Source organism: Cordyceps militaris (genome assembly GCF_000225605.1).
Source record: "Cordyceps militaris CM01 unplaced genomic scaffold CCM_S00001, whole genome shotgun sequence".
NCBI classification, from domain to species: domain Eukaryota; kingdom Fungi; phylum Ascomycota; class Sordariomycetes; order Hypocreales; family Cordycipitaceae; genus Cordyceps; species Cordyceps militaris.
In genome coordinates, this window is record NW_006271969.1 from 3,162,584 (window position 1) to 3,187,985 (window position 25,402).

The window sequence follows — 25,402 nt, forward strand, 5'->3', positions numbered from 1 at the left end:
ACCTTTAGAGCCGCTGTCCTTCCCGCCGCCCGCCTCGTACGTCTCCGATCCGCCCTCACCATGTCAACCAGCGCCGCCGGCAGCAGTATCGCGCCCGGCGCTCAATTCGAGCACCGTCAAAACTTTTCCTCTTCCGACTTCACCCCAAACCCATCCGTTTCCCTGCAGCTCTCCCCCACGCGCCAGGGCCTCGTCGACGACATCCTCGCCCTCTACGACTGCCGCCCAACCATCGCCCGCATTGAGCGTTACACGCCCGACGCCGTCTACGACGACCAGTTTGGCTACGCCGACAACCGCTACAAGATTGCGGCTCAGTGGTTCGGCCTCGCCAAGATGGTGTCCGTCGGCAATGGCAGCGGCGCGTACCAGGTGGTGCGCGACGAGCCGGCGTTGATCCAGCTCAAGAGCTGCCACAAGTGGACGCTGCCGGTCATGCCCAAGACGGTCACCATCTGCTCCATGATCTCGCTCAGTCTGGAGCCAGAGACGGCCGAGTCAAGCTTTGTTCGGATCAAGTACCACAAGGACCAGGCGAATGAACAGGACTTCACGCATGCTGGGATAGGGTTTAATTTGAAACAGTGGCAGGCAGATCAGCTGCCCAAGTATCTAAACGATGACGAGCTCAAGCACTTTGAGGCGGACAAGAGAGTTACACCGCAAAAGCCGATGCAGCCGTAAATATTCAAGAATAAACAGTCGATATTCATACTGCTGGTGTCCACACTCCCTGTATTTTCATTTTTGCACTTTCAGGTCTATAGTTCACACCTTGTTCATAGCTTTGTCTATCAATGCATTCTATCATGTCAACTTTCTCATATCTGTTCTTCATATTCGCCACACCACTCCCGACTCCCGGCTCTCCCAACAAGCATAATCACAAATCATCACAGTTCATCCCGTCGTCATCACATCTAATTGGCGCTGCGCTTTAGGTCCTTAGCCAGAAGAGACTCGCCAGTCATTTCCTCGGGTTGGGGAAGACCCATGGCCGCGAGAATGGTGGGGGCAACGTCACCCAATACGCCGCCGCTCTTGCGCAGACTCCAACCCTCGGGGGCGTTGGCCATCAGAAGCGGCACCTTGTTGGTGGTGTGGCTAGTCTTGGGCTTGCCGTCGGCAAACTTCATCTCCTCAGCGTTGCCGTGATCGGCGGTGATGAAGAGAATGTAGTTGTGTTTCCTGCAGCCCTCGAGGATCTTGCCAATGCCCTGGTCGGTGGCCTCGCAGCCAATGATGGCCGCATCGTAGTCACCGGTGTGGCCGACCATGTCGGGGGGGGCAAAGTTGTTCATTACAAAGGGGAAGCGGTCCTCACCCAGGCGCTTGACGACCTGGTCGGCGACGCCGTCGGCAGACATCTCGGGGGCGAGATCGTAAGTAGCAACTAACTTGTTGGAGGGAACCAGATCCTGGCTCTGGTCGCGCTCCTCAAGAAGGAAGGCCTTTTCAACACCACCGTTGAAGAAAAAGGTAACGTGAGCGTACTTTTCCGTCTCTGCAATGTGGACCTGCTCGACGTTTTGCTTGCCAAGCCACTCAGCCAAGACATTGTCCATGCGCTGGGGCTCGAAGGCGACCTCGAAGGGGTAGTCGGTCTTGTACTTGGTCATGGTGACGAGCTCCTTGATCGCGGGGTACGGGAAGTCGGGGAGCACCGATCGGTCAACGTCGCCCAGGAGCTGGGTAATCTGGCGCACTCTGTCGGATCGGTAGTTGAAGAAGAAGACGGTGTCGTCATCTGTAACTGGTTAGCCTGTGCGATGAATACAGCGTCGTTTTTACACACCCTTGATACGACCATTATCGCCGCCAACAATGATGGGGGTAAGGAACTCGTCCTTGTCCTTGGAGCCGCCCTTCTCGTAGCGAGCCTTGAGGGTAGCGACGGGGTCATCGCTCTTCTCGCCTTCACCGAGGCACAGGCCCTTCAGCGCGATCTCGAGACGCTCCCAGCGCTTGTCGCGATCCATGGCGTAGTAGCGTCCAACAACAGTGGCAATCTGACCGATGCCGACCTCCTTCAAGTAATCGACGAGCTCTTGCATATAGCCAGCGCCCGACTTGGGGTCAGTATCACGGCCATCAGCAAAAAAGTGAATAAACACCTCCTTGACATGGTACTTCTTGGCGGCTCTCAGGAGAGCGTAAAGGTGAGTTTGCTTGGAATGCTGGTGCTTTGTGTAAGTATGCAGCATTCAAGATCATATCTGGCCCTGGGTCGCTGACTTACAACACCACCGTGGGAAACAAGACCGCAAAGATGCAGACGGCCGTTGCTCTCGGCGGCGCTCTCAAACGTCTTCTTGATGACGGCATTGTCCTTCAGCTCGTCCTTTTTGATTGTTTGATCGATGCGTACAACGTCCTGCCAGACAACACGGCCGGCGCCAATGTTGAGATGGCCAACCTCGGAGTTGCCCATCAGGCCCTCAGGCAAGCCGACGGCCAGCGACGAGGCCTCGAGCTCGGTGTAGCCGGTTGCGCTCTTGTACAGCTCGTCCATGACCGGGGTCTTGGCGTTGGTGATGGCATCGCCGTCCTTGGGGCTCTCCTCGGACGGGATACCCCAACCGTCAATGACGACTGTGCCCGCGAAGAAGGAACATGATTAGCCAGCCGAGTTCAGCGTAGATGAGAATGTAGCAGCAGAAGAGCACCGCATCCAGGCGCGGCTTGGTGGCGCTGCGCGGCCTAATTGGCGAGCGAGCCCTGGCAGGCATAGACTTGGAGTGTGGGGGAGGAGGAGGAGGAGGAGGAGGAGGAGGAGGAGGAGGAGGAGGAGGAGGAGGCGAGGAGACAGTCATGTTGCGGCCTGAAAGCGCTCGCACGTTCAATGCTTGCAGTGATGGTGCTGGTTCGTCGCGATGACGATGCCGGGGCAACCGTTGGATTGGAGGGGCAGTTTGAGGTGGGAGATGGAAACGTACTCAGACAAGCCTTTTGCTCTGTCTTGATAGGGGCAGACATGTTGAACAGCGGCAGAGATAGAGTAATTCTAGAGGTAAGAAGTACCAAATAGTAGCAGGCGAAGGCTATTTGGGGGAAGTAGATCGGGAAAGTGAAGGAATTATTGACTGCTGTATCTTGCGTGATTTGAGTGCTAAGATCCGCCCAAGGGTACCTACCTCCCATCAAGAGGGGGACAAAAAAACTTGCCGCTTTTACAAACCACCAGATTACTATACACCTTCTACCTACTATAATTAAGTAAATTTTATATATAAAAATATAATGAAAATATAAATAACTTATTTAAGATATATATATAGAGTGGATATCTACTATTAGAAGAAAAGGGATAAGCTTTAGTCTTAATAAGCAATATAACCTACCTTTTTATTCCTATCTTTCTACCTAATCTAACCTAACTATTATAAAAAACACTCTTAATAACTAACTTAATATAGGGGGCTATACCTAGGTACCTAGGAGGTAGGTACTACTAGGTATATATGCAAGTAAGGCTTATTTTTAAATAGGGTATTAAATAGGTTGCTTTTTTAATAAGTAATTTTCCCCTATTATAATACTATTAATGTCTTTAATACTAGTTTATAAAAAATATAGAGGTTTTTCTATATATAGTAGTAGTCTAATAGCGTTGTAATAAGGGAAAATTATATGTTAAGTGGAAAACGTGACTAGTGCCCTGTTAGAAAACAGGCCTCACGCGCGTAGGTAGGTAGTACTAGGTAAGAAGCTAACCGTCTTTACCACAAACCACTATACATCAGGTAAGCCGCCTACCCGAGCTATTGAAGCTATCATCAAACACACCAGACATCATAACCGAGCAGAACCATGGCCACCGACGAGCCGCAATCTCTCATGGCGCTGCCCTCGACCCTGTCCCCCGACAGCCTCGACGCCCTCTCCGAGCTCGCCATTGTGCTCGCCAAGGTGCGCACTGGCATCCAGTCCTCGGCGGGCCTCGCGACCGGCGCGACGCCCAGCACCGCCGCCGCCACCGCCGCCGGCGGCCAGCCGATGCTATCTTTCAAGGACGTCCCCGGAGCGACCGACGCGCTCAAGCACCAGCTCCAGAACGCCCGCGCCCAGGTCCGCGCGCTGCCCGACATGGACCGCACCGTTGCGGAGCAGCGCCGCGAGATGGCCGAACTCGAGACGCGCCTCGTCACGCAGCGCGCCCTGCTCGAGCGCCTTCGAGACGACGGCTTGCGCTTCGGCAAGGACGGCGACAAGATGGACACGTGACCAAAATTCGATGGGAAATGGTTTTGGATCTAGTATATCAAGTCATATGTACAATTTGCATGGCAATGGCGTTTATAGAGGGAACCCTATATGGACAGTTTGATTTTTAGAGGGCTGAACAATCTCTGGTTAGGAAAATTCGGTACGGAGTTTTGAATTACAAGTATTTTATGTTGTCCCAAGGAAGTGATTCATCTTGGCGAAATCCCAACCTTAGCCAAGGTCTCGTCGACACTCGCGCCAGGCCGCCCTGGCACCACCTTTGTCCAGATTTCGTCGCTCAAAGCCTGTGCCTCGCCCATGGTTGTCCAGTTGGGACTATGGCCAGCCTTGAGCCACTTGAAGTCATCGACCTGGTTCCATTGGTTTTCTTCGGCCCTGTCGGCGTCCGTCATCTACACGTCGTTAGCCGCCTCATTTCTCTAGGCGTAGTGTCTCGTGGTTAAAACTCACATAGCATGCGGGGAGGGGGGCAAAGCGCATCCCCGAGCAGTCCTCGATGATGGGATGGCTGGTGCAGTGCAGGTAAATGTCGACATTCTTGCAGTCGTGGATACGCACCTGGTGCGCCACCAGCACCAAGATGCTGTCGCTGATGCCCGTCATGTGGACCGGCCCCGCGACCCTGCCGGCCACAATCAGGCTCTTCTTGATCTCGCGCATGGCCAGCCCCGGGAACGCGTGGCCCTGCGACGTGGGTATAGACATGTCCACGACACAGCCCGCCAGGTCCGTCAGGCTGCCCGACGCTGTGGCCATGGCTGCAGAAGAGGGCAGGATGATGTGCAGCCCAATCTGGTTGGAGATGCCAATGGTCCTGGCGGCAGAGAAACTAGGCTTGCGGATCGAGGACGCACTGGGTCTCGATAGCTCCGCGTTGTAATCCCTCTCCGAGCGCGGCAGCTCCTTCAGCTCATCGTCGGCCTCATCGGGAGACTTGAGCGCGCCTGGCGGCACAGATGGTTCGTGCTGGTTGCGTGAGAAGCTTCCGGATAGTAGACGGGGATCATTCTCCGGCGCGCCCATGTCGACGTGCTTTACAGTGCGCTTGAACTGAAATCGAGACTTGGGCGCGAGCGCAGTAGTAGTATCGCTCAGCTTTTCTTGCAGCCCCTTTATCGTCTATCATACCACAAGTGTCAGTCTTCAGCTTCGCATTTTATAACAGGCATCATATGCTTCTTTACCTCTGAATATTGCTTCCGGTCATAGGCCGGTGTCTTGTCAGCGACGTCAGCGACGTCATTCTGAAGCTTTGAAATTCCCGCAAGAATGTGGTCAATGGCTTCTTGACGTTCTCCAGCCACAGTAGAGATAGACTTTAACTCCTCCATTTGGTCCTGAAGTACTTCGTGGAGCAATGCCCCGTTAGCGTACACAGAATTTTGGGGATCAACGGCGACTTACCAGCGACATGGTCTAGGAAAGACCTGCGAAAGCGCTGTTTGGGATCCATACCAACGAATATGGTCAATGACTAAGACGGCCGATTTGACTAGACGTGCCGCAAAAGACTCTGAGTGAAATATTGAATATCAGTCCACAACTCCGGCTTCCTTTGTGTTAGCAAGAGGTGGCAAGAGTGGTGCGGAGTCACGCGCAGCCTGTCATAGATAACCTTCTAGTAAGACACGGAGATTGCTTATGTGATGGTAAATTAATAATGAAAAATGAGAAGAAACTGATGAATTGCCAAGGTAATTAGCTTTGGCAAAAGAAGAAAGCTGAAGCCTGTGGTCGAGGTCGCGAGAGAGAGCCCCACCTTTTGGGTTGGGCGTGCCCCCGCCTTTTGAAGCTGCCCGCCGTCCAAGCTCTGGCTCGTGTCTCGATGACATCGGTTAGGCAACTTTATTTAGCATCGGGCAGCGTTGTACGAACGAGCGGTAACATCAGCATGATCCACATGGATCATGTATAGAGAGCGATTGCTATCCTACTATAGCTAGCCCAGTTCTACCAATATCGATCTACGTGGATACGTGGAAGTGGCACCCTCCATCATCATCTTCATACTTTTGCATTAATCAGTTACATTACGGATATCAATTAGGCACTCTAAGTCGGCCATTCGCACCGCCCCGCCGGCCGCCACCGTTTGTTAATGGTGGTATGTTCGGGAGCTGGAACGGCTTATTTTGCTGCGTCTCTGCATTCATCGCTTGCCACATTTCCCACATGGTCGCTCGTCGGGCTGGGAGCATGCTGTATTGAAGGCTGTACAGGTTGCGCCGGTTGATAGGCGGCACAAACTGTCCTGTCAACAGACACAGGAAGACGCGCGGTGAGAGATAGTGTTTTCGAATTCGCTCAGCCATCTGAAAGTATTGATTGAACATGGCCTTGAATGATAGAGGAACCGACTGCGATAGACGTATTAGAAATGTGTATAAGAAGATGGAGTGTTCAGCGTACCTTGAGGCGAATAACCGACGTTGGAGGTTCATGAACATGAAGGGTAAGTGCTTTATTATCGTAAGCGTCACGTAGTTCAAATCGGATGCCACCTGGATCGATTAGCTTGTACTGCGCACCGTAAAGCCCGATCAGTCTTACCAGGTAGTCGCCGGGAGTCTTTGACTCTCAGCATTAGGGCGAATAAGGGAAAATGATTCAAACAAGAGAGCAACGTATCGAACCCCGCTTTCATTGAAATAATCACCATGCGGGCAATGGCAAAATTGATGTAAAAAACGCCAACGGTTGGTAGCAAGAACGAGAGGAGCGTGAACAGAATCGTGCCCACGAGAAGTTGATCGAGATCGTAGTCGCAGGAATCGATACGGTTGCGAAGGACGTTGTGCTTCTTCCCGCGGAAGAGATGGAATAGTGATTGCAATATCGTCAGCTGCCAGTGGTATATACGAGCTGACGCAAGATAAAAAGAGTAGATGTGGACTGTGAGGGCTGAAAGTAGATCTGAAAGCAGCGCCAGGGGCATACTGGCGCCTGCAAAGGAAGAAAAGCCAATAAACCAAACCACTTTGGGAAGTGCTGGTGCGAGGGCATCGATGCAGCCTGGAATACAAGATTAGTAAGAGGATGCGAACCTGTTTTTTCTTTTCGCAGACACACTCACTCGACCAATACGTAATCACCCAAAGAAACAGAGCACCCAAGAAGCTTGCCAGCTCGCCATTGAGCTTGAGCCCCGCGGGCCATCCCATGAGCCAGGAAATACTACTCTGCAAAGCGTTAACGGTATAGACGCGCAACAAGTCGTTGATCTGCATCGACACCCAATCCGCATTTTCTATAATGTAAGACCCAATGGCAATTCCGATGATGACGTCATTGGCAACAAGCCAGAGACTGTTGTAGAAACGAATGTAATCCGGGTGGCTCGTGGTTACGCTTGCCCAGTCCATCTTGCGCTGCCGAAGCGTAAGGTACTGCATCGGCCAGTAGCAAAACTGCAGCAGGCGGATTTCGATCTGCTGCGCAGTTGCAGATACGTCCTTCACTGCCGCGTAGCCTGGCTTGATGCGAAATTCAAGTACAGTGAGGAGCATCTCTGCCATGGCGCGATGAAGGAATAACAGCATCACAAAGCCCTTTCGGAGAAAAGGAAAGACATAAACGACGAACGCATTCCACAACTGCATGAGAATGTAGTTCCGAACCGCTGTAGTAGATTCGACAACCCTCTCCGACACACTAAGACCTCGTTTCGGGCGTGGTCCAAGCCTGCTCACGTTCTTTTGCAAAGTCTGCTCGAGCTCCCACGACCAGTTGACCTGGTGGACAACCTTTTCGAGTGCCTTGTCTCGTGCGGAAGCGGGTCGATTGATAATCGAGTGCTGCTTGAGCTTGTTTACCAACTTAAGCTTGGCCTCCTTGTGCTTCCTATCGCGATGTTCTTCCTCACCCTCTGACCCATCACCTCTACTATCATCAACGGCGTACCACTTATCACCCAGAGCGAGTGAAATAGGGTTGAGAGAGATATATTGCATGCCTTTCGGTCGTGGTCGGTCGTATAGAATCAATTGTATACTCGAGGCCTTGGCACAATTAATGCGAGGTTCACGGGAAGTACGGGTCGTAGCGCAGACCCATGATGGATCAACCAAGGCATAGTTTGTCGTATTCGACACCCCTAGTACGTGCATGGAGAAGTGCCCACATAGCTCATAAATGCGATTGGGAGAATGAGGGCTGCCACGGAAGAATGTGTTGGATCTGAGGTGGATTTCGACGTTGCGAGGCTAGTAGAAAGGGTTAGTCACGCTGCAGTCACGCGGCATCTACTTTCGTTTCGGAGGCTCGTCACTCACATCCACGTCGTCTAGGATGGCAACAACAAAAACGTCAAGGGTTGAATTGCGCCAGCCAACGACTACACCCGGGCGATCGGACGAGGGAATGTCTGTCGGCCAAAATACGCGCATCAAACCATCATGTTCCACCATGGCCAAGATGCTATTGGTCTATATAGAGTCGCTGAGTATCGGCCCGTGGTCTGTTCAAAAGGAGCCTCGGCGTCGTAACTGTTCGCGGGCTGACACGGCGATTCCTGGTTGCCTTGGATGCTGTGAGGTTGTTAGCTAGTAGTCGAGAGTGTATTGGACGACCACGTGTACAAGAAACGTCTCTTTCTGAGCTAGTAGATGGACTAGTAGAACAACGACAAAGAAAAGAGCAGTCAAGGCAATGGCACCTTTGGCAGCGCGGACCTATTGCGTAGAGCGAACCACGTCAGTTTAAAATGATATTTGACAATTGCAACCAGCGCGCGGCTGGAAGGTAGAGCGACCTCACAGGGCAACGTACGGCAACTTGATATTCCCACGCAAAAATAGCGAGCTCATATAAGCGAGTCACGAGGTCCCAGCGTGCTGTTATGTAGCCAGCTACAAAGATGCCGAGGGTGAGGATTGAGAATGGGTGCATAGAGCTCTATCTTGGCTACTGCTCACTGCATGCCGAGAATTGAGAAGGGATAGGAGTCGCGCGCGGGATCGAGGGGGGGAGGGGTCTCGTGGCGGTGGGAGGCGGTTCGTCGTCAGTCGAAAGCTGGTTCGAGAATTGCGCGGCAGGATGTGATACACCGTTGTCCTGGCTAGCCGGGACAGTGTCGAAGGGGCTCAATGAGGCGCAAAGGAGTTTTCAAGAATTGCGCTGCCCATCTGATCTGATCTGCAGGCAGTAAAAATGGTAAATTAGCCAGATGTCGTTAGCCCAGGAAGTAGAGAAGGCGATGCTGCTACGAACGAAAAGCGGGTCAGTTGTTCAGATGTTACGGCGCTGGAAGCCAAGGACATGCACCGGGTGATACGTGACCGGGTTCGCATAGGGTTGTCTGAGATTGAATAAAACATGCAAGATCCCTCAAAATTAAAGAATATCAGATTCAGCTCCGTCTTGGCCTTCGCGGTGACGGTGCGTTACTATCGCCGACTAGGTACTCCGTAGGCAGGTCTCTGACCCAATATATAATTTTCCCCTATTATAACGCTATTAGGCTACTACTACTCTATACGCGTTAAAAATCTATATTTTTCTAAAGCTATATTAGATACCTAATAGCATTATAATAAGGGAAAATTATATATTAAACGTAAAACGCGTCTAGTGCCTTATTAAAAAATAGGTCTTACGCGTATAGGTACCTAGGTAGCTACCTAGTACCTACCTATATACATAAGTAAGGCCTGTTTTTAGATAGGGTATAGATAGGTCGCTTTTTTAATAGAGAATTTTCCCCTATTATAACACTATTAATATCTCTAACACGGCTTATAAAAATATAAATGCTTTTTAATATATAATAACAGCCTAATAGTTAATAGCGTTATGATAGGGGAAAATTATATATTGAGCGGAAAACGTGTCTAGTGCCCTGTTAGAAAACAGGCCTCACGCGCGTAGTAGGCATCTAGGTACAGGTATGTAACGACGTGGTAAAACCCAGAAGGGCAATACCTACGGATGTTTGAGGCTACAATTGACCTACGGTCAACCAAGGTGCTTTTTTATACGTGCAATTCATTGTATTTTTACATGATAACATATTGGCCTGTATCCAATGAGTGGGGAGAGAAATGGTCGAACACTCGTAGGGTCAAATCGGCCGGGAAGTCCGAGTCCGACATCCAAAAACGCCGTAAAAGGCTACCTAGTATATCCGAATAGATCATCCTGAGTGGTTACTAACTGATTAGTACCTAGTGTGGTATATGAGTCGCCGATGGTTCACATACTCTTTGGCTGTATGAGCCGCGCGTCATTCTCTTTGTTGTCCTCCCGGGCTTCGTTCAGCAGCTTGTCGATGCCGCGTTGCTTCAACGCCACCTGTGTCCGGTCAGCGACTAGCCAGCGTTGGGAATTGCGGAATCATACACCTAAGCATTTTCGATACTGCTTGAAAAGAGACTCGCACTCCTTGTTGTCTCTTTCGGCACCGCGAAGGTACTCTGTGCGCCGTTAGCGAGACTCTCCTTGGCCGGTCCGCATGTCAGGCGCAACTCACTTTCGCTATACCACTTTAAAAAGCAGGTATCGTAGCGCCTAGACAGGGTTAGCATCTCTGGTTCAATAATTGGTTCAAGGAGCACCCACTCTTTGATTTCATTGCATTCTGGGGCGAGTGATGCGGACATGGTGGTGGTGTATGTGCTGGAGCTAAGAAAGTTGAAGCCGGAGACATGGTGGCGAAAATCAATCTGCAAACGAACACGCCATGGCCCGCAGCACCGGGCTCAAGACACGTCCCTATAATACATGTGTTTTTCCTTCAGAATCAACTCTCTCTGCACTTTTACAATTCCTCATTCCCTTTTCCCAGCATCCATTGTGGCGCTTTCGGGCCCTGGGCAAGTTGAGCCGCTGATTGGTCGCTTAGACTTGCCGCTGGAAACAAGCACTGCAAGGGCGCGCCGGCGCTCGCCAAGACCGGTCAAATAGTACCTAGGTACTATAATAATGCAGCTATTGATCCGGCGCAGCGCAAGTTGCGATGTTCCTTCAATCGCGTCACACCGCGCTACAAGCTTTACTCAACAAGCAACATCCTCACGCCCGTGCTTCATGCAGTCCGTGCAAATTCGCAATCTCGGTTCGCACCCAGAATATTGGAATTAATGCACAATGGCGCCCTCGGCCAAAGCGCTGAAGGAAGCCCTCATCGAGGGCACCTGCGATGTCTTCAAGCTGGAACCCGATACAACGTCCGTCAACAAAATCCGCCACCACGTTGAGGAAAGATTGGGGCTGAGAGAAGATTTCTTCTCGGACAAAGACTGGAAGGGGAAAAGCAAGGAAATTATCAAAGAATATGTGGTAAGTCTTGAAGCTTTATTTTCCACAACTTGACAGAATTGCCAGAATTCACACTACATGCGACAGGGCAAATTGCTAGACGGATGGACACCAGAAGAGAAAAAGGCGGACCCGAAAGCGTCTACAACCCATCAATCGAATCCCGAATACTCTGAAGACGACGCACCGGGCTCTGCCTCGCCGCACCGTAAGCGAAAGCGCACAATAGCTAATCCCTCCAACGACGGCAACGGAGCTGTCGAAAAAGAACCCAATAAAAAGGTGAAGTCCGAGTCCGAGCTACCGGATCCCGTTGACGACGAAGAGGAAGAGTACTCTGATGTTATTGACGAGCGGTCTACATCGAAGCGCAAAAGGACAACGAAAGAGCCCAGCCAAAAGGCCCCCAAGGCCTCGAAGTCTGCCAAGTCCGCCGCCGCCGCAGAACCGTCGGACCCGTTGGACGCCGAAGTCAAGAAGCTGCAGGGCCAGCTGAGCAAGTGCGGCGTGCGCAAGCTCTGGCACCACGAATTTAAGGGCTGCGACGATGCGCGGGCCAAAATTCGGCATCTCAAGAAGATGCTCGCCGACATTGGCATCGAGGGCCGCTTCTCCGAGGCCAAGGCCCGAGAGATCAAGGAGACGCGCGAGCTGATAGCCGACGCGCAGGCGGCGCAGGAGATGAATCGCCTCTGGGGCATGGAGGCGGGCGGGCGGGCGAGCCGGAGAAAGGGCAGCCGTGGTGGTCAGGTGCCCGAGAGCGACGCCAGCGAGGCGGAGAATGAAGACGGCGGCGAGGAGGACGCACAGAATGGACACGGCCCCGCCGAGGAGGAGGAGGACGTGAGCTTTGCGGCGAGGCGCCGCAGAGCGCATGCGGACCTGGCTTTCCTGGGCGACGACAGCGATTCTGATTAAGTTATTTTTAGGCGGCCACATTGAAATGCCGGACCCAGATGCCATATCTCTCAATCTATCTATCAATCTATCTCTTAGTCTCTTAATCTCTTAATCTCTTTAACTCTTCATCCCTTCATCTCTTCATCTCTTCATCCCTTCATCTCTTCATCTCTTCATCTCTTCATCTCTTCATCTCTCAATATCTCAATATCTCTACTACGCCCAAGCCTTGTACACGATGCGCGCTCCATACATCTCGCCCCTTTTCAGAAGCGTCATGTTTCTCCACGCCGGCACGTTGGGCGCATTCACCCAGCGGCCCGGCTCGCAGCAAAACGCCGACCGCGCGCCGCGCGCCGGGGCCCCCGCAACGGCCGGCACATCGGTAAAGTCGCCCGTGTAAAACTGAAACGATGGCTCGGTGCTCAGAACCTGCAGGTGGGTGTCCGTGGCCGGGTGCGCCGCGGTCAGGTGCAGCTGCAGCGGCTGCGCGCGTGTGTCAACGGGCACGGCGGCGGGGTCCGCCGTCGTGGTGAAGCAGTGGTCAAACGCGGGCGCGTCGGCGCCGAGATGGATCTTCTGGTTGGGCTCGACGCCGGGAAAGGTGGACGGTCCGCCGGTGGGCACGCCGGTGCTGTCGACGGGGAGGTACTGGTTGGACCCGAGGGTGACCTGCGTGCCGGCAACGGTCGCGTCGCCGCCGAGATTAAAGTACGAGTGGTTCGTCATATTGATGACGGTTTCATCCGCGCCGCCGACCAGCTGCGCCTCGTACTCGATCCCCAGAACGGTCGCCTCCTTGCCGTCTAGGGGCTGTGTGCCCGCCGTGTACACCACTTTGACGTCGAGCGCGCCGGGGAAGCCCTCGTCCCCATCCTCGCTCGTCAGCGTGAACTGGATGCTCTCACCGCCGCGCAGGCCGTCGACGCCGGGGATGGGGCGCAGGCCGATCGGCGTCGGCCCCTGCCAGACGCGCTTGCCCCAGCCGACAATGCCGCCATGGAGCGTGTTGCCGCTGTTGTTGGCGGCCAGCGGGTACGTCGTGCCGTTGACGATGTCGAGCCGGGCACCCTTGATACGGTTCGCCACGCGGCCAATGGTTTCCCCGAAATGCGGACTGTTGTGCGTCTGGTAGAGCTCCTGCGTGGGGAAGCCTTGTACGATATTGATGCCGTTGATGTAGAAGGCCTGGATGATGGCGCCAAGCGGCAGAAAGCTAAAATGTGTGTCTGCGCCCATGGTGCCTGTGTGTATCGCAAATATATGCGGTTTCGGCCGGTATGGCGTCGAAACGAAAACGTGGACACAGGTTTGAAACGCCAAGATGTGAATTTGCTAGATGGAAGATGGGCGGCTTGTAGCCATGGGATCTTGTTAGTGAGCGCCTAGTTGCCATCATGGTGCGGAGTAGCTTCCACACCAGCGGCTGGCTGGTCCACGTTTCCGTCGCACAATGGCTTCATCATCTGACTGGACTGCTCCTGTGGAAATCTTGTCAACATGGCCACAGTTTCGAATGCCCTAGAACTGGCCCGGAACAAATCGCATTATGCATGACCCTCGCAGCTTTTAGAGCAGCCTAGACGTGTGATACATCTCGAGCCAGAGGCAAAACCCCAACATGAGGCACCATATTCAGGACAGGTGGCAATAACTAGATCGACCGAGTTTCATTTCAAGTTCGATCTGCAACTCGGGATTGCGGACGAGCCGAGCCCTCCAGATTTCCCTTGCAAACTCGTCTTGGCCAATACACCAGCCAGCATACGACCCGTTCAACTAACCAGGATGCTTGTGGCTTGCATGACGTTTTCAACGTTGTGCAAATATAGTTTGCTCACTCAGCTCTGGCATTGGGCTGGAACCAGCGCCATCAGTGCACCGACAGTAGCAGTCGGCACTTGCCACTATGTACCTATCTACCTACCTATTTTCAGTTATTTAAAACGTGGACGGCATCTCACCAGTCAAGCGGCATCGCCTGAATACCCCAAAGCCAATGCCCCACCACCAGATAGCGCTTGTTGTCTTCCATCTTTCCTGACCAGCACGATTACCGTCCTTTTAGCAATACTTGCTGTCTCTCAAATATCCGCCATTTTTGGGCATCAAGGGCGCCGAGACGCTCTCCCGGTCCCCTTTACGCCCCCTTTCTTCGCCTCGGAAAATGGTGATGTGATCAGTATAGGCTAGCCCTGATTGAATCCTACAGCCCGATCATTATGGCGTCGTCCTCCCCTCCGTTTCAGACTCCCAGCAAGCGCAAACGTGGCCAGGAAACGCCGCTCACGCCCCTGAAGTTCACATTCAGCCTCAGCCAAGAAGATGCCGTCGAGGATGGAGGAAATAGCCCCCGAACCGCCGTCGCTCACCGCTTCAAGGGCCTGGATCTACAGAGTGGCGGGGGTGGAGGGGTCGCCGGCGACGACGCCGATGTCGCCGATGAGCTGCTCCCCAAACGCCAAAAGCCTAACGATCCCATGACCGACGTGTCCGACGCAGCCGTGGTGTTTGGAGGCCCCGGCCCCGAAACAATAGCAGACGACGAGCGGCTGGGGGCAGCCTGCAGGTTACCCGAGTCGCCCACGAAGACGGCGGCTGGCACGACATCTCTCCTACAGGATGTCGCGCGGCAAGACGCCCACGATAGCGCCGGCGACGGTGACGACGGCGGGGAGCCGCACATCGTTGATCCGGTCCGCGCCGCGCTGACGTGGCACGAAGACGAAATTACTATCTACGACCCCGACGACAAGGATGACGACGGCGTCGGCATCAACGGCATCGGCTTCCGGCCCACGCCGGCCATTGCGCACGCGCGATCCCTCCGGCGTAGGCAGCAAATCACAGAGTACCGCAAGCGCGAGGAGAGCGAGGCGCGCGCGCGCAGAAACCAGCGGCGCCGCGAAGGCGAAGCACCGGCGGGCATCGGCAAGGCGTCGCCTAGAAAGGTCCGCTTCAGCGATTCGGAGCTTCGAAATATGGTCGTGACTATATAACGGCAACCTGGACGATCTATCTTTTTTGCGTGAATTGTTGGAGAAATTCAGCAACGCTCGATTCTCTTGGGTACGCACCTGCTCCTCATATGGAGCAATTTATGATAACGGAGTTTGTTTGTTTGTTTTATTAGTAGCTACTTCGAAGCGACTATGGAATTTGGTGCGCTTTATTGGTTCGATTCTTCTTTTCTTACTTGTGTCCAAGTCTATTCGGAGTTGATTTAGTCTTGCCCGAGCGAACAAGATGGCTCGTTTTTGAACAGCCATCCATTGCTAAACACGCAGAAACGCTGCTAGTACTTGTCAATATACCTATAAGAATACATGGTTTCTGTGATCCAAAAAAAAAAGAAAAAGAAAAAAACGGCCATAGCCTCCCATCACCAAAATTTATACCATCGCCTTTCCGCGGCTTTGCGCTCCTCGAGCTTCCGCGCCAGCTCCCTGCGCTCTGCCAACTTCGCTGCTTGCAGGCGCTGGTTTTCTGCGTGCACTTCGACCGCGCGCTTCATGTTTCTCTTTTCGACCCGTCTGCTATATTGGCAGTATTCGTACGACGCCGCGGCTCCCAGCACAAACATACCCACAGCCCAGTTGGCGGCCTTAGCCCAGTTTGCTACCGCAGTCGACGCCTCATTAGCCCTATGTCCTTTTGTTTGTTTCGTGTAGTGCAAGAACCCCTTACATCGTACGACGAGCTTCAGCCCGCCCGCCGCCGCGCCCGTGACGATGCCGGTCATGAACCCGTTGCGGGAGCAGGGCGCATTAGCCACTTTGGCAAAGTCCTCCGTTTTGATGCTCGCCACCGCGTGTGCGATTGTCGGCCGCTTGGTCGGGCTCGTCTTGTCGTCGGGATCTTCCACCGGCGTGGACCAGGCGGCCTGGACAGGCTTGCCGCTGACCGACTGTGGGAGGGTCAGGCCCTGCGGCGCCTGTAATTCATCGTCACCGGCCATGTCTAGCGTCGCGGGGCATCAACCGCCCGTCCAGCTGTGTGTTGTACGTGAGCTGAGCTGCTTGATCGATTCCGTGGCTGCAGCGACGCCGGCTCGTGTAATATCTGGCGCGTTGCAGTGGTAGATCTTGACGTAGGTTTGGCGACGGCTCGAAGTTGAAGCCCCACTCTCCTACAAGGTACCTACATACGCGAGTAAGGCCTATTTTTAGATACGGTACTAGACAGGTCGCTTTTTTAACAGATAATTTTCCCCTATTATAACACTATTAATATCTCTAATATAGCTTATAAAAAATATAGAGAGTTTTTTATATATAATAGTAGCCTAATACTATTATAATAAAGAAAAATTATATATTAAGTAGAAAATAAATCTAGTACCTTATTAGAAAATAAGCCTTATATATATAGGTTATCTTTTAAGGTTATACTAACTAATTATAGTACCTTATAATAAGTTCCTTATTATATAAGGCTTATATCTAGTAAAAAGGTCTTATACTAATACTATTCCTAATAGTATTACTTAATTGAAAATAGGCCTTACTTGCGTACCTAGGTACCTGGGATTAACGGTAAACCACTCTGCTATATCCAACTCTCTTCCTACATCAATACCGCCTTTTTAAAAAGGGGGGATATAGGCATAGGAGACACGCCTCGGCATGCCTTTTATTTTATAACACTCCGAGTATACAATTCAAATCGAAGCCGATTTAGTATCTATAAAGGCAAAGAGTCTAAATACTTAGAGAGCTATATATAGTATACTATAAGCACTAAATATATAGTAGCTAAAGATTTATAGTAAGTATAAATTATATAGAATAACTAATTTACTATAAAGTAGGAGGGGTTAGAGTTACTTTAAAGAAAAATTAATTATAAGATTAATAAAACCTATAAGTAAGTTAAGTTTAAATTAAGACTTTAAATAGACTTATAGGAATAAGACTAATTTATATAAGTTTTAATTAGTATTTAAATAGTATTTAAACTTTAATTAAAAAGATAAGTTATTCTCCTTTTAATTATTATAAAATAAAGGGGATATTTCTTAAAAGAAAAAAAGGGATAAGCTTTAGTCTTAATAAGTAATATAACCTACCTTTTACCTTCCTATCTTTCTACCTAATCTAACCCTATTATTATATATTTTCTTAAAGGGATTTAGAGAGTTTACCTTCTATATCTACTATAATATAGTAGCATAGTCTACCTTATATTAGTAAAGGTATAATCTACTATATTAATAGTAATAGGATTAGCACTATATAATAGTTAGGTTAGATTAGGTAGAAAAGGTAGGAAGAAAAAATATAGATTATATTACTTATTAAGACTAAAGCTTATCCCCTTTTCTTTTTAAGAAATATCCCTTTTATTTTATAATAATTAAAAAAAAAGATAATTTATCCTTTTAATTAAAGTTTAAATACTATTTAAATATTAATTAAAACTTATATAAAATAGTCTTATTCTTATAAGTTTACTTAAAGTCTTAATTTTAACTTAACTTATTTATAAATCTTATTAGTCTTATAATTAATTCTTCTTTAAAGTAACTTTAATTATTTTTTTTACTTTATAGCTAATTAGTTATTTTATATAATTTATACTTATTATAAATCCTTAGCTACTATATATCTAGTGCCTATAGTATATAGTATATAGTTCTCTAAATATTAAGGCTCTTTACTATTATAGATATTAAATCGACTTTAATTTAGATTTATATACTTAGAGTATTATATACTAAGAACTAAGTTATATTATCTTACTATATAATAGTAGCGCCTTAGGTAGTAAGATACTTTCTACTAAAAGTAGTATTTTTAGGTATATTCTTTAAGATAGAAGTGTATAAAGATACTAGGAATTATAATAAGCTATATTATATAGGTAATAGTATAGGTTTTTTTATTTATTTATTTAATTTTTTCCTATATCTTTATAGATTAATAACTATAGAGGTACTAGATAGGCTTTATAGCCTAGTTAGCGTATAATATACTACGTACTAGGTAGGTAAGGACTGGCCCACGTAGCTTTACGCGTCAAAACGCGTCTCTCCCTCTGACAGGATCCTCGAATTGGCCACGCCTCCATTATTTTGTGCCATGAACCAAATTTGTCAATAACGCAGACGGCTGTCATACTAAATCCAGAAACACGCATAATTTCCAGTCGCGACTCTCTCACCATCGATTTCGACCTAGTCTGATCCATCTCCTCTGCATCTTCAGTTTCCCAAGCGGCCCATGAGGCAAGCCACCTCACAATGCCTAACACAAGCCTGCGGCGGCCGCAAAAGGGCTTCCGCCGAGGCGGCAAGTCTGCCTACCATGGCGCACGAACACGAACATTCGCCGCTTCCTCGAGAGCTGAGGGCACTTCCGTAGACGAAAGATGGGAACGCGCCAAGCTGGCGCAGACCATTGACGAGAATATGGGCTTCGGGCGCTACGAGAGCGGCAAAAGAAAAGAGGGCTGGCTAGTCAACGTTCAGCCCACGGCTATAGAAGATGATAAGGCACCTGCCGGACGAGCTGCCCTCGACTGCTACTTCATTGAGCTAGATGGCTCAACTTTCAAAGCAACCATCGAATACGAGCCCTACTTCCTCATCGCTGTCAAGCGTGGTTACGAATCCGAAGTCGAAGAATGGGTCAAGAGAGTCCCCGGTGACGGCGTCGTAAGGTCGATGCGGAGGGTTGAAAAGGAGGATTTAAGCATGGCCAACCATTTGCTAGGCTATCGCCGCACATACATCCAGCTCAACTTTGCCAACGTCAACGACTTGTTGGCCGCGAGGAAAGACATTATGCCCATAGCCTTGAAGAACATGAAGAACATGAGTGCTATGGACGCTTACGCCGAAGTTGCCACGTGAGTGACTCCGGGTACAAGCTTGATGCGTTCGCTAACCTTGGATGCTTCTAGTACCAACGGAAACGGCAATTTTGACTTATTTGACAATGTTCAAGAAGACAAACGACATACGAATATCTCGCACGCTGACGCTAGCGACTACATAGTCGACTTGCGCGAGTATGATGTCCCCTATCACGTACGAGTAATGATAAATCTAGGTATGTCATGACGCAACCCGCGCGCTCGCCAAGACTCACACTTTGACAGATATTCGGGTTGGAAAGTGGTATTTCGTCGATGTGAAGCACGGCGTCACAAAGATCATTCCCAACGAGGAGAGATCATTGCCCGCAGACCCTGTTGTTCTTGCCTTCGATATCGAAACGACCAAACTTCCGCTGAAGTTCCCCGACGCTACGATTGATCAAGTCATGATGATTTCATACATAGTTGACGGCCAAGGATTTCTCATCACAAACCGCGAAATCATATCGGAAGACATTGGTGACTTTGACTACACTCCGAAGCCAGAATATCCTGGACCGTTTATGATTTTCAACGAACCCGACGAAAAGGCGACTCTGGAACGGTTCTTTCTTCACATCAAGGAAGCCCGGCCCACTGTTATTGCAACCTACAACGGTGACTTCTTCGATTGGCCATTTGTCGAAGCCAGAGCTAGCGTCAATGGCATTGACATGTACCATGAAATTGGCTGGAAAAAGGGCACTGACGACCAATACAAGTGCAGTTACGGTGTCCACATGGACTGCTTCCACTGGGTCAACCGGGACTCCTATCTCCCCCAGGGTTCCCGTGGTTTGAAGGCAGTCACGGTTGCAAAACTTGGCTACGACCCTGATGAGCTTGACCCCGAACTTATGACGCCATATGCTAGGGAACGACCCCAGACACTTGCCGAATACTCAGTCTCCGATGCCGTGGCCACATACTACCTGTACATGAAGTACGTGCACCCATTCATTTTCTCCCTTTGCACCATTTTGCCTCTTGGTGGCGATGATACCCTGCGAAAAGGAACCGGAACGCTTTGCGAAATGCTTCTCATGGTACAAGCATACCAGAGAGAGATTGTACTGCCGAACAAACATATCGCACCCAGGGAAGCGTTCTGGGATGGCCACTTGCTTGACTCGGAGACATATGTTGGCGGCCACGTTGAGAGTATAGAGGCCGGTGTCTTCCGTGCTGATATTCCTGTCGATTTCACTGTTGACACGGGCGCAGTTGACGAGCTAATCAGGGATATTGATGCAGCTCTGGAATTTGTCATTACTGTCGAAGAGAAGAAGTCCCTTGATGACGTTGAAAACTACGATGAAGTCAAAGCACAAATTCTGGGAAAGCTCAATCTCTTCAAAGAGACACCCAATCGACACGAACGGCCCCTCATCTACCATCTCGACGTCGCTTCTATGTATCCTAACATCATGACAACGAATCGTCTGCAACCTGACTCCATGGTCAAGGAGTCTGATTGTGCTGCATGCGATTTTAATCGGCCCGGTAAGACTTGCGACAGACGACTGCCTTGGGCATGGCGGGGAGAATACCTGCCTGCCAAGCGCGACGAGTACAACATGATCAGGCATACGTTAGAGAATGAGAAATTTCCGGGGCTATACCCTAATTCACCAATGCGGACATTCCTGGATCTTTCAGCAGATGAGCAGGCCAACCTTGTCAGAAAACGACTGCAGATATTCTCTCAAAAAGTTTACCACAAGATCCACGATTCTACGACAACTGTACGAGAGGCTATCGTTTGCCAGAGAGAGAACCCGTTCTACATCAACACTGTCCGTGATTTCCGCGATCGACGATACGACTACAAGGGCAAGGCAAAGGTGTGGAAAGGAAAGACTGATACGCTGAAAGCTTCCGGCGCATCGGCGAGTGAAATCGAAGCTGCAAAGAAGATGACTATTGTGTACGACTCGCTACAGCTTGCGCACAAGGTTATTTTGAACTCATTTTATGGCTATGTCATGAGAAAAGGTTCTCGCTGGTACTCGTTGGAAATGGCTGGTGTGACTTGTTTGACTGGAGCCACAATTATTCAACTCGCCAGAAAACTCGTTGAGCGCCTCGGGCGACCTCTGGAACTGGATACCGATGGTATCTGGTGCATGCTTCCCGCTACCTTTCCTGAAAACTTTGCCTTCAAGCTCAAGAATGGCAAGAAGCTTAACATTTCATACCCTTGTGTAATGTTGAATCATTTGGTACACGACAAGTTCACCAATCACCAATATCAAACCCTTACCGATGAGAAGACTTTCAAGTACAAGACTCACAGCGACAACTCCATTTTTTTCGAAGTCGATGGTCCCTACAGGGCCATGGTTCTGCCCACTTCGAAAGAGGAGGATAAGAACTTGAAGAAGCGTTATGCTGTCTTCAACGACGACGGTAGCCTTGCTGAATTGAAAGGTTTCGAGGTCAAGAGACGCGGTGAGCTGAAGCTCATCAAGATTTTTCAGCAACAAATCTTCAAGTTCTTTCTCGAAGGTGAAGATCTGACACAGTGCTACACAGCAGTGGCTAAGGTGGCCAACAGATGGCTGGATGTTTTGCACAGCAAAGGGTCGACTTTGGCTGACGAAGAGCTGATGGAACTGATTTCCGAGAATCGAAACATGTCAAAAACCCTGGAGGAATATGGAAGTCAAAAATCAACAAGTATCACCACTGCAAAGCGTCTGGCCGATTTCCTGGGACCGCAGATGGTCAAGGACAGGGGATTGAACTGCAAATTCATTATCTGCTCCCGGCCCAGGAATGCTCCCGTCACTGAAAGAGCTATTCCGGTCGCTATTTTTTCCGCGGAAGAATCTGTCAAGCGGACGTATCTGAAGAAATGGCTAAAGGAGGAACCCGCTGATACAGATCCTCGTGCCCTCTTGGACTGGGATTACTACCTTGAGCGACTGGGGTCTGTTATCCAGAAGCTCATCACCATTCCGGCCGCGCTGCAAGAGATTCGCAATCCTGTTCCGCGTGTGGCTCACCCCGACTGGCTTCAACGAAGAATCAACGTCAAGAATGACAAGTTGAAGCAAAGGAAGCTCATGGATTTAGTCCATAAAGAGCCAGTTGGCGACATCACCAACCTCAACGGCTCTCGCATGGATGACATGGAAGACTACGGTGCCGTATTGCTAAAGCCAGAACCAGTCAATGCGGCGATAGCTGCCTCGCAGCCAGCTCCCACTTCACAGAAGCGCAAGTCACTGGAACCCGTTGAGAGTACTGATCCGATGGCAGCCCTCCCAAAGACTATGCCTGGCCCATCAGAGGACTACATCGGTTTTCTGGACTACCAGAAGAAGAAATGGAAGTTTCAGAGGCAAGCACGCGTCCGTCGTCGCCAGCTGTTCGGCGAGAGAAGAGGGAATGCCGGAAGCAATCTTCAGCAGACTTTTATGAAGCAAGCGCACATGACTTTCATGAACACATGGCAGCTGCTTCAGCTTCGCGCGACAGACATTCCTGGTATCGTGACAGCTTTCGTCCTGATCGATGCCAAGATTCATACCCTCAAGGTCCGCGTTCCCCGACAAGTTTTCCTGAGCCTGCGCAGCAAGGACCTTCCCGACCTCGAGATCGACGGATGTGAGGTTCAGAAATGCAACCACACCTTGCCCAACGGCCACCCGTCTACTCATTTGCTCAAACTTACGGTTCTTGAAGACATATACTACAATGAGGCAGCTAAATTCTCTCTCTTGTTTAACCACCCCAGTGTTGACGGTGTCTACGAGAAGCAAATTCCTCTCAACATTCGCGCTGTACTTCGTCTAGGCAACATGTGCACGATTGATGAGGAGCAAATTGCAGTTCTAGGAAAAGGTCTGGAGCATGGCTTTGATCTTGTGGGCCTCAAACGACCTGCCAAAGCGAAAACATATCTTGACTCATCACCGTTGGCCTACATCTATGTCTCTCACATCGCTGCCGGCGATCGCCAGATCTTTGGCATTTTCTCGAGTACCTCGGACAAGGCCAATGTTGTCATCCTGCAGAAGAATCGCGACTCTGGACAAGACCTGCCCAACATCACGCGCATATACTCCGAAATGCTCATGAGGCGAGCAGAAGAGGCTGCGACCACCAACTGGCAGGACTGCTTTGCATACCAGGAAAAGGTCACTTTCAAGGTTACGCAGGTGACGACGAGACGCAAGGCTCATCTTGAAATTGGGGACGTCATTAAGCAGATGCGCAGGGATGAGCATCGTCCGCAGATGCTAGTCATTCAGTCTTCGCAGCGCAACTTGCTGGTACATGACGTTCCTGTAATGGGGGAGTTTCCCATTCTGCCTCTCAAGTACGATGTGTTGGACAGCTCGTTGCCTCCACTGGGCTGGCAAGCTGTCGTCGCCAGACGTCTGGTGGGACACTACCTTTGTCTTGGCTCTTGGATCCTGCATTTCACGGCTCTCGCTCGCTATGGCGATGTCCCGCTTTGCAACTTGGAACGCGATGATCCTCGCTACTTGATTGACATTGCCTACGCCAGGCGTCTACAAGCGAACAAGATCGTGCTGTGGTGGTCGCCTGGTCCTCGTCCCGACCATGCAGGTCTTGAAAATGATGATTTGACTGGACCTCTTGAGGTAGTCAAAACGCCAAACGTCAACAATCCCGGCACTTACTCGTCCGTGTGTATCGATTTGGATGTTCGCAACCTCACAATCAATACCATTTTGACTTCATCGTTGGTCAATGACCTCGAGGGTACTGATTCAGTGTCGTTCAATCCTTCTGCGGGTGGTTCGGACAGCTTCGCATCTGACAATGCGTTTTCCAATGCAGGTGTCCTGGTTTTGCGTGAAATGGTCAAGGCCTGGTGGACTGAAGCCTGCCAAGGTAGTGCCATGGCAGACATACTGGTCCAACATTTGGTCCGCTGGGTCGAGAATCCGGACTCCTTCATGTACGACCGCGCTCTACACTACTACGTGCAGATGATGTCCAAAAAGGCATTCCAGCAACTCATGGAAGATTTTCGTCGCGTCGGCTCCCAGGTCGTGTTTGCTAGTGCAAACCGGCTCATTCTGCAGACAACCAGAGCCGAAGTTGGGAATGCATTCGCGTACAGTCAATACATTATCAAGTCCATCAAGAGCAAGCCACTGTTTCACTTTATCGACTTGGAGATTAAGGAATACTGGGACTACCTGGTATGGTACGACGAGTTCAACTTTGGAGGCAAGGCATGCCAAGAGGTTGTCGAGGCTGATGAGCAACCCTTGCAGACAATCATGCACTGGCAAATGGCCGCATTTCTGCCAAAGCGCTTGGAGCCCAGCTTCCAGCAATGGGTTGTTGAATTTATTCAACTTATGCATGGTCTAAAGCGCCAGGTGACGAATGATCCAGACTCGACACCTCGACTAACACAACTGCCATACCGCAACATTGAAAAGGAAGAGGGTCAGATCATCCTTGGTAAAAGCTTTGAAAGGCCATTGAAGAAGGCCATATCGGGACTAATCGCCCAGCAGAAGCGAGAGCTGCTGCACCCAGAGCTTGCGGGAGATTTCTCGTTCCCCGACTTACCAGGCACTCACTTACACCCGCGTAACGCCATCCTCGAACTCGTCAAATGCCTCATGCAAATTCTTTCGCTCGACAAGAACATTACTCTCGAGGCGCGCCTGTTGCGCAAAGAACTTCTTGCCTTTTTTGACGTGCGCGAGTTCTCCAAGGAGGGTACCTTTACCAATCCATCCGAGAGTCTGAAGCTGCCGCAGCTCTCGTGTGACAGCTGCACCATGGCGCGGGACCTCGACTTTTGCCGCGACGAGGAACTGCTCAGTGCCGGCGCCGGATGGCACTGTCCCTTTTGCGGCGCCGAGTACGATCGCGTGGCCATTGAGGAGCGACTTCTGGCCATGGTCGAGAGCTGGACGGTCGAGTGGACCCTGCAGGACCTCAAGTGCGCGCGCTGCGGCGCGCTGCGCATGAATGAGTATATGGAGCACTGCACCTGCAGCGGGAAATGGAGGGAGACGGTGTCGAGGGAGGAGATTGGCCGCAAGCTGGATGTCATGCGCCGCGTGGCCAGATTTTACGGCCTGCGGATGCTGTCGGACGTTGCTGGGCGTTTCGGCGAGGCCATGTAGAAAAGAAAACCTAGAAATGACAGGATGAGGCTCAT

At 50.5% G+C, this 25,402-nt stretch overlaps 9 protein-coding genes across 9 annotated transcripts; 5 read left to right on the top strand and 4 right to left on the bottom strand.

Annotated features, from left to right (window-relative positions):
- Positions 1-60: 60 nt before the first annotated feature.
- Positions 61-684, top strand: CCM_01015 (uncharacterized protein; the record flags this gene model as incomplete). Its single annotated transcript, XM_006666173.1, has 1 exon — positions 61-684. One exon carries the CDS (start codon positions 61-63, stop codon positions 682-684), a length of 624 nt encoding a protein of 207 aa, XP_006666236.1.
- Positions 685-920: 236 nt separating this feature from the next.
- Positions 921-2,976, bottom strand: CCM_01016 (phosphoglycerate mutase, 2,3-bisphosphoglycerate-independent; the record flags this gene model as incomplete). The annotated part of the gene is made up of 4 exons (XM_006666174.1): positions 921-1,747; positions 1,796-2,177; positions 2,240-2,592; positions 2,937-2,976. The coding sequence occupies 4 exons, from the start codon at positions 2,974-2,976 to the stop codon at positions 921-923; spliced, it is 1,602 nt and encodes a 533-aa protein (XP_006666237.1).
- Positions 2,977-3,810: 834 nt separating this feature from the next.
- On the top strand, positions 3,811-4,224 carry CCM_01017 (uncharacterized protein; the record flags this gene model as incomplete). The annotated part of the gene is made up of 1 exon (XM_006666175.1): positions 3,811-4,224. One exon carries the CDS (start codon positions 3,811-3,813, stop codon positions 4,222-4,224), a length of 414 nt encoding a protein of 137 aa, XP_006666238.1.
- Positions 4,225-4,415: 191 nt separating this feature from the next.
- Positions 4,416-10,823, bottom strand: CCM_01018 (N-acetylglucosaminyl transferase component Gpi1; the record flags this gene model as incomplete). The annotated part of the gene is made up of 18 exons (XM_006666176.1): positions 4,416-4,619; positions 4,678-5,337; positions 5,412-5,543; positions 5,632-5,643; positions 5,703-5,740; positions 6,299-6,584; positions 6,637-6,795; positions 6,884-7,089; positions 7,165-7,239; positions 7,301-8,429; positions 8,499-8,651; positions 8,995-9,059; positions 9,141-9,279; positions 9,822-9,833; positions 9,940-9,950; positions 10,425-10,515; positions 10,564-10,637; positions 10,694-10,823. The coding sequence occupies 18 exons, from the start codon at positions 10,821-10,823 to the stop codon at positions 4,416-4,418; spliced, it is 3,576 nt and encodes a 1,191-aa protein (XP_006666239.1).
- A 487-nt stretch (positions 10,824-11,310) lies between these two features.
- CCM_01019 (transcriptional regulator, putative) lies at positions 11,311-12,399 on the top strand (the record flags this gene model as incomplete). Its single annotated transcript, XM_006666177.1, has 2 exons — positions 11,311-11,502; positions 11,548-12,399. The coding sequence occupies 2 exons, from the start codon at positions 11,311-11,313 to the stop codon at positions 12,397-12,399; spliced, it is 1,044 nt and encodes a 347-aa protein (XP_006666240.1).
- A 198-nt stretch (positions 12,400-12,597) lies between these two features.
- On the bottom strand, positions 12,598-13,620 carry CCM_01020 (aldose-1-epimerase, putative; the record flags this gene model as incomplete). The annotated part of the gene is made up of 1 exon (XM_006666178.1): positions 12,598-13,620. The coding sequence occupies one exon, from the start codon at positions 13,618-13,620 to the stop codon at positions 12,598-12,600; it is 1,023 nt and encodes a 340-aa protein (XP_006666241.1).
- A 983-nt stretch (positions 13,621-14,603) lies between these two features.
- On the top strand, positions 14,604-15,380 carry CCM_01021 (uncharacterized protein; the record flags this gene model as incomplete). Its single annotated transcript, XM_006666179.1, has 1 exon — positions 14,604-15,380. One exon carries the CDS (start codon positions 14,604-14,606, stop codon positions 15,378-15,380), a length of 777 nt encoding a protein of 258 aa, XP_006666242.1.
- A 383-nt stretch (positions 15,381-15,763) lies between these two features.
- CCM_01022 (uncharacterized protein) lies at positions 15,764-16,339 on the bottom strand (the record flags this gene model as incomplete). Its single annotated transcript, XM_006666180.1, has 2 exons — positions 15,764-15,999; positions 16,069-16,339. The coding sequence occupies 2 exons, from the start codon at positions 16,337-16,339 to the stop codon at positions 15,764-15,766; spliced, it is 507 nt and encodes a 168-aa protein (XP_006666243.1).
- Positions 16,340-18,622: 2,283 nt separating this feature from the next.
- Positions 18,623-25,367, top strand: CCM_01023 (DNA polymerase epsilon; the record flags this gene model as incomplete). Its single annotated transcript, XM_006666181.1, has 3 exons — positions 18,623-19,230; positions 19,285-19,433; positions 19,483-25,367. 3 exons carry the CDS (start codon positions 18,623-18,625, stop codon positions 25,365-25,367), a joined length of 6,642 nt encoding a protein of 2,213 aa, XP_006666244.1.
- Between the last annotated feature and the right edge of the window lie 35 nt (positions 25,368-25,402).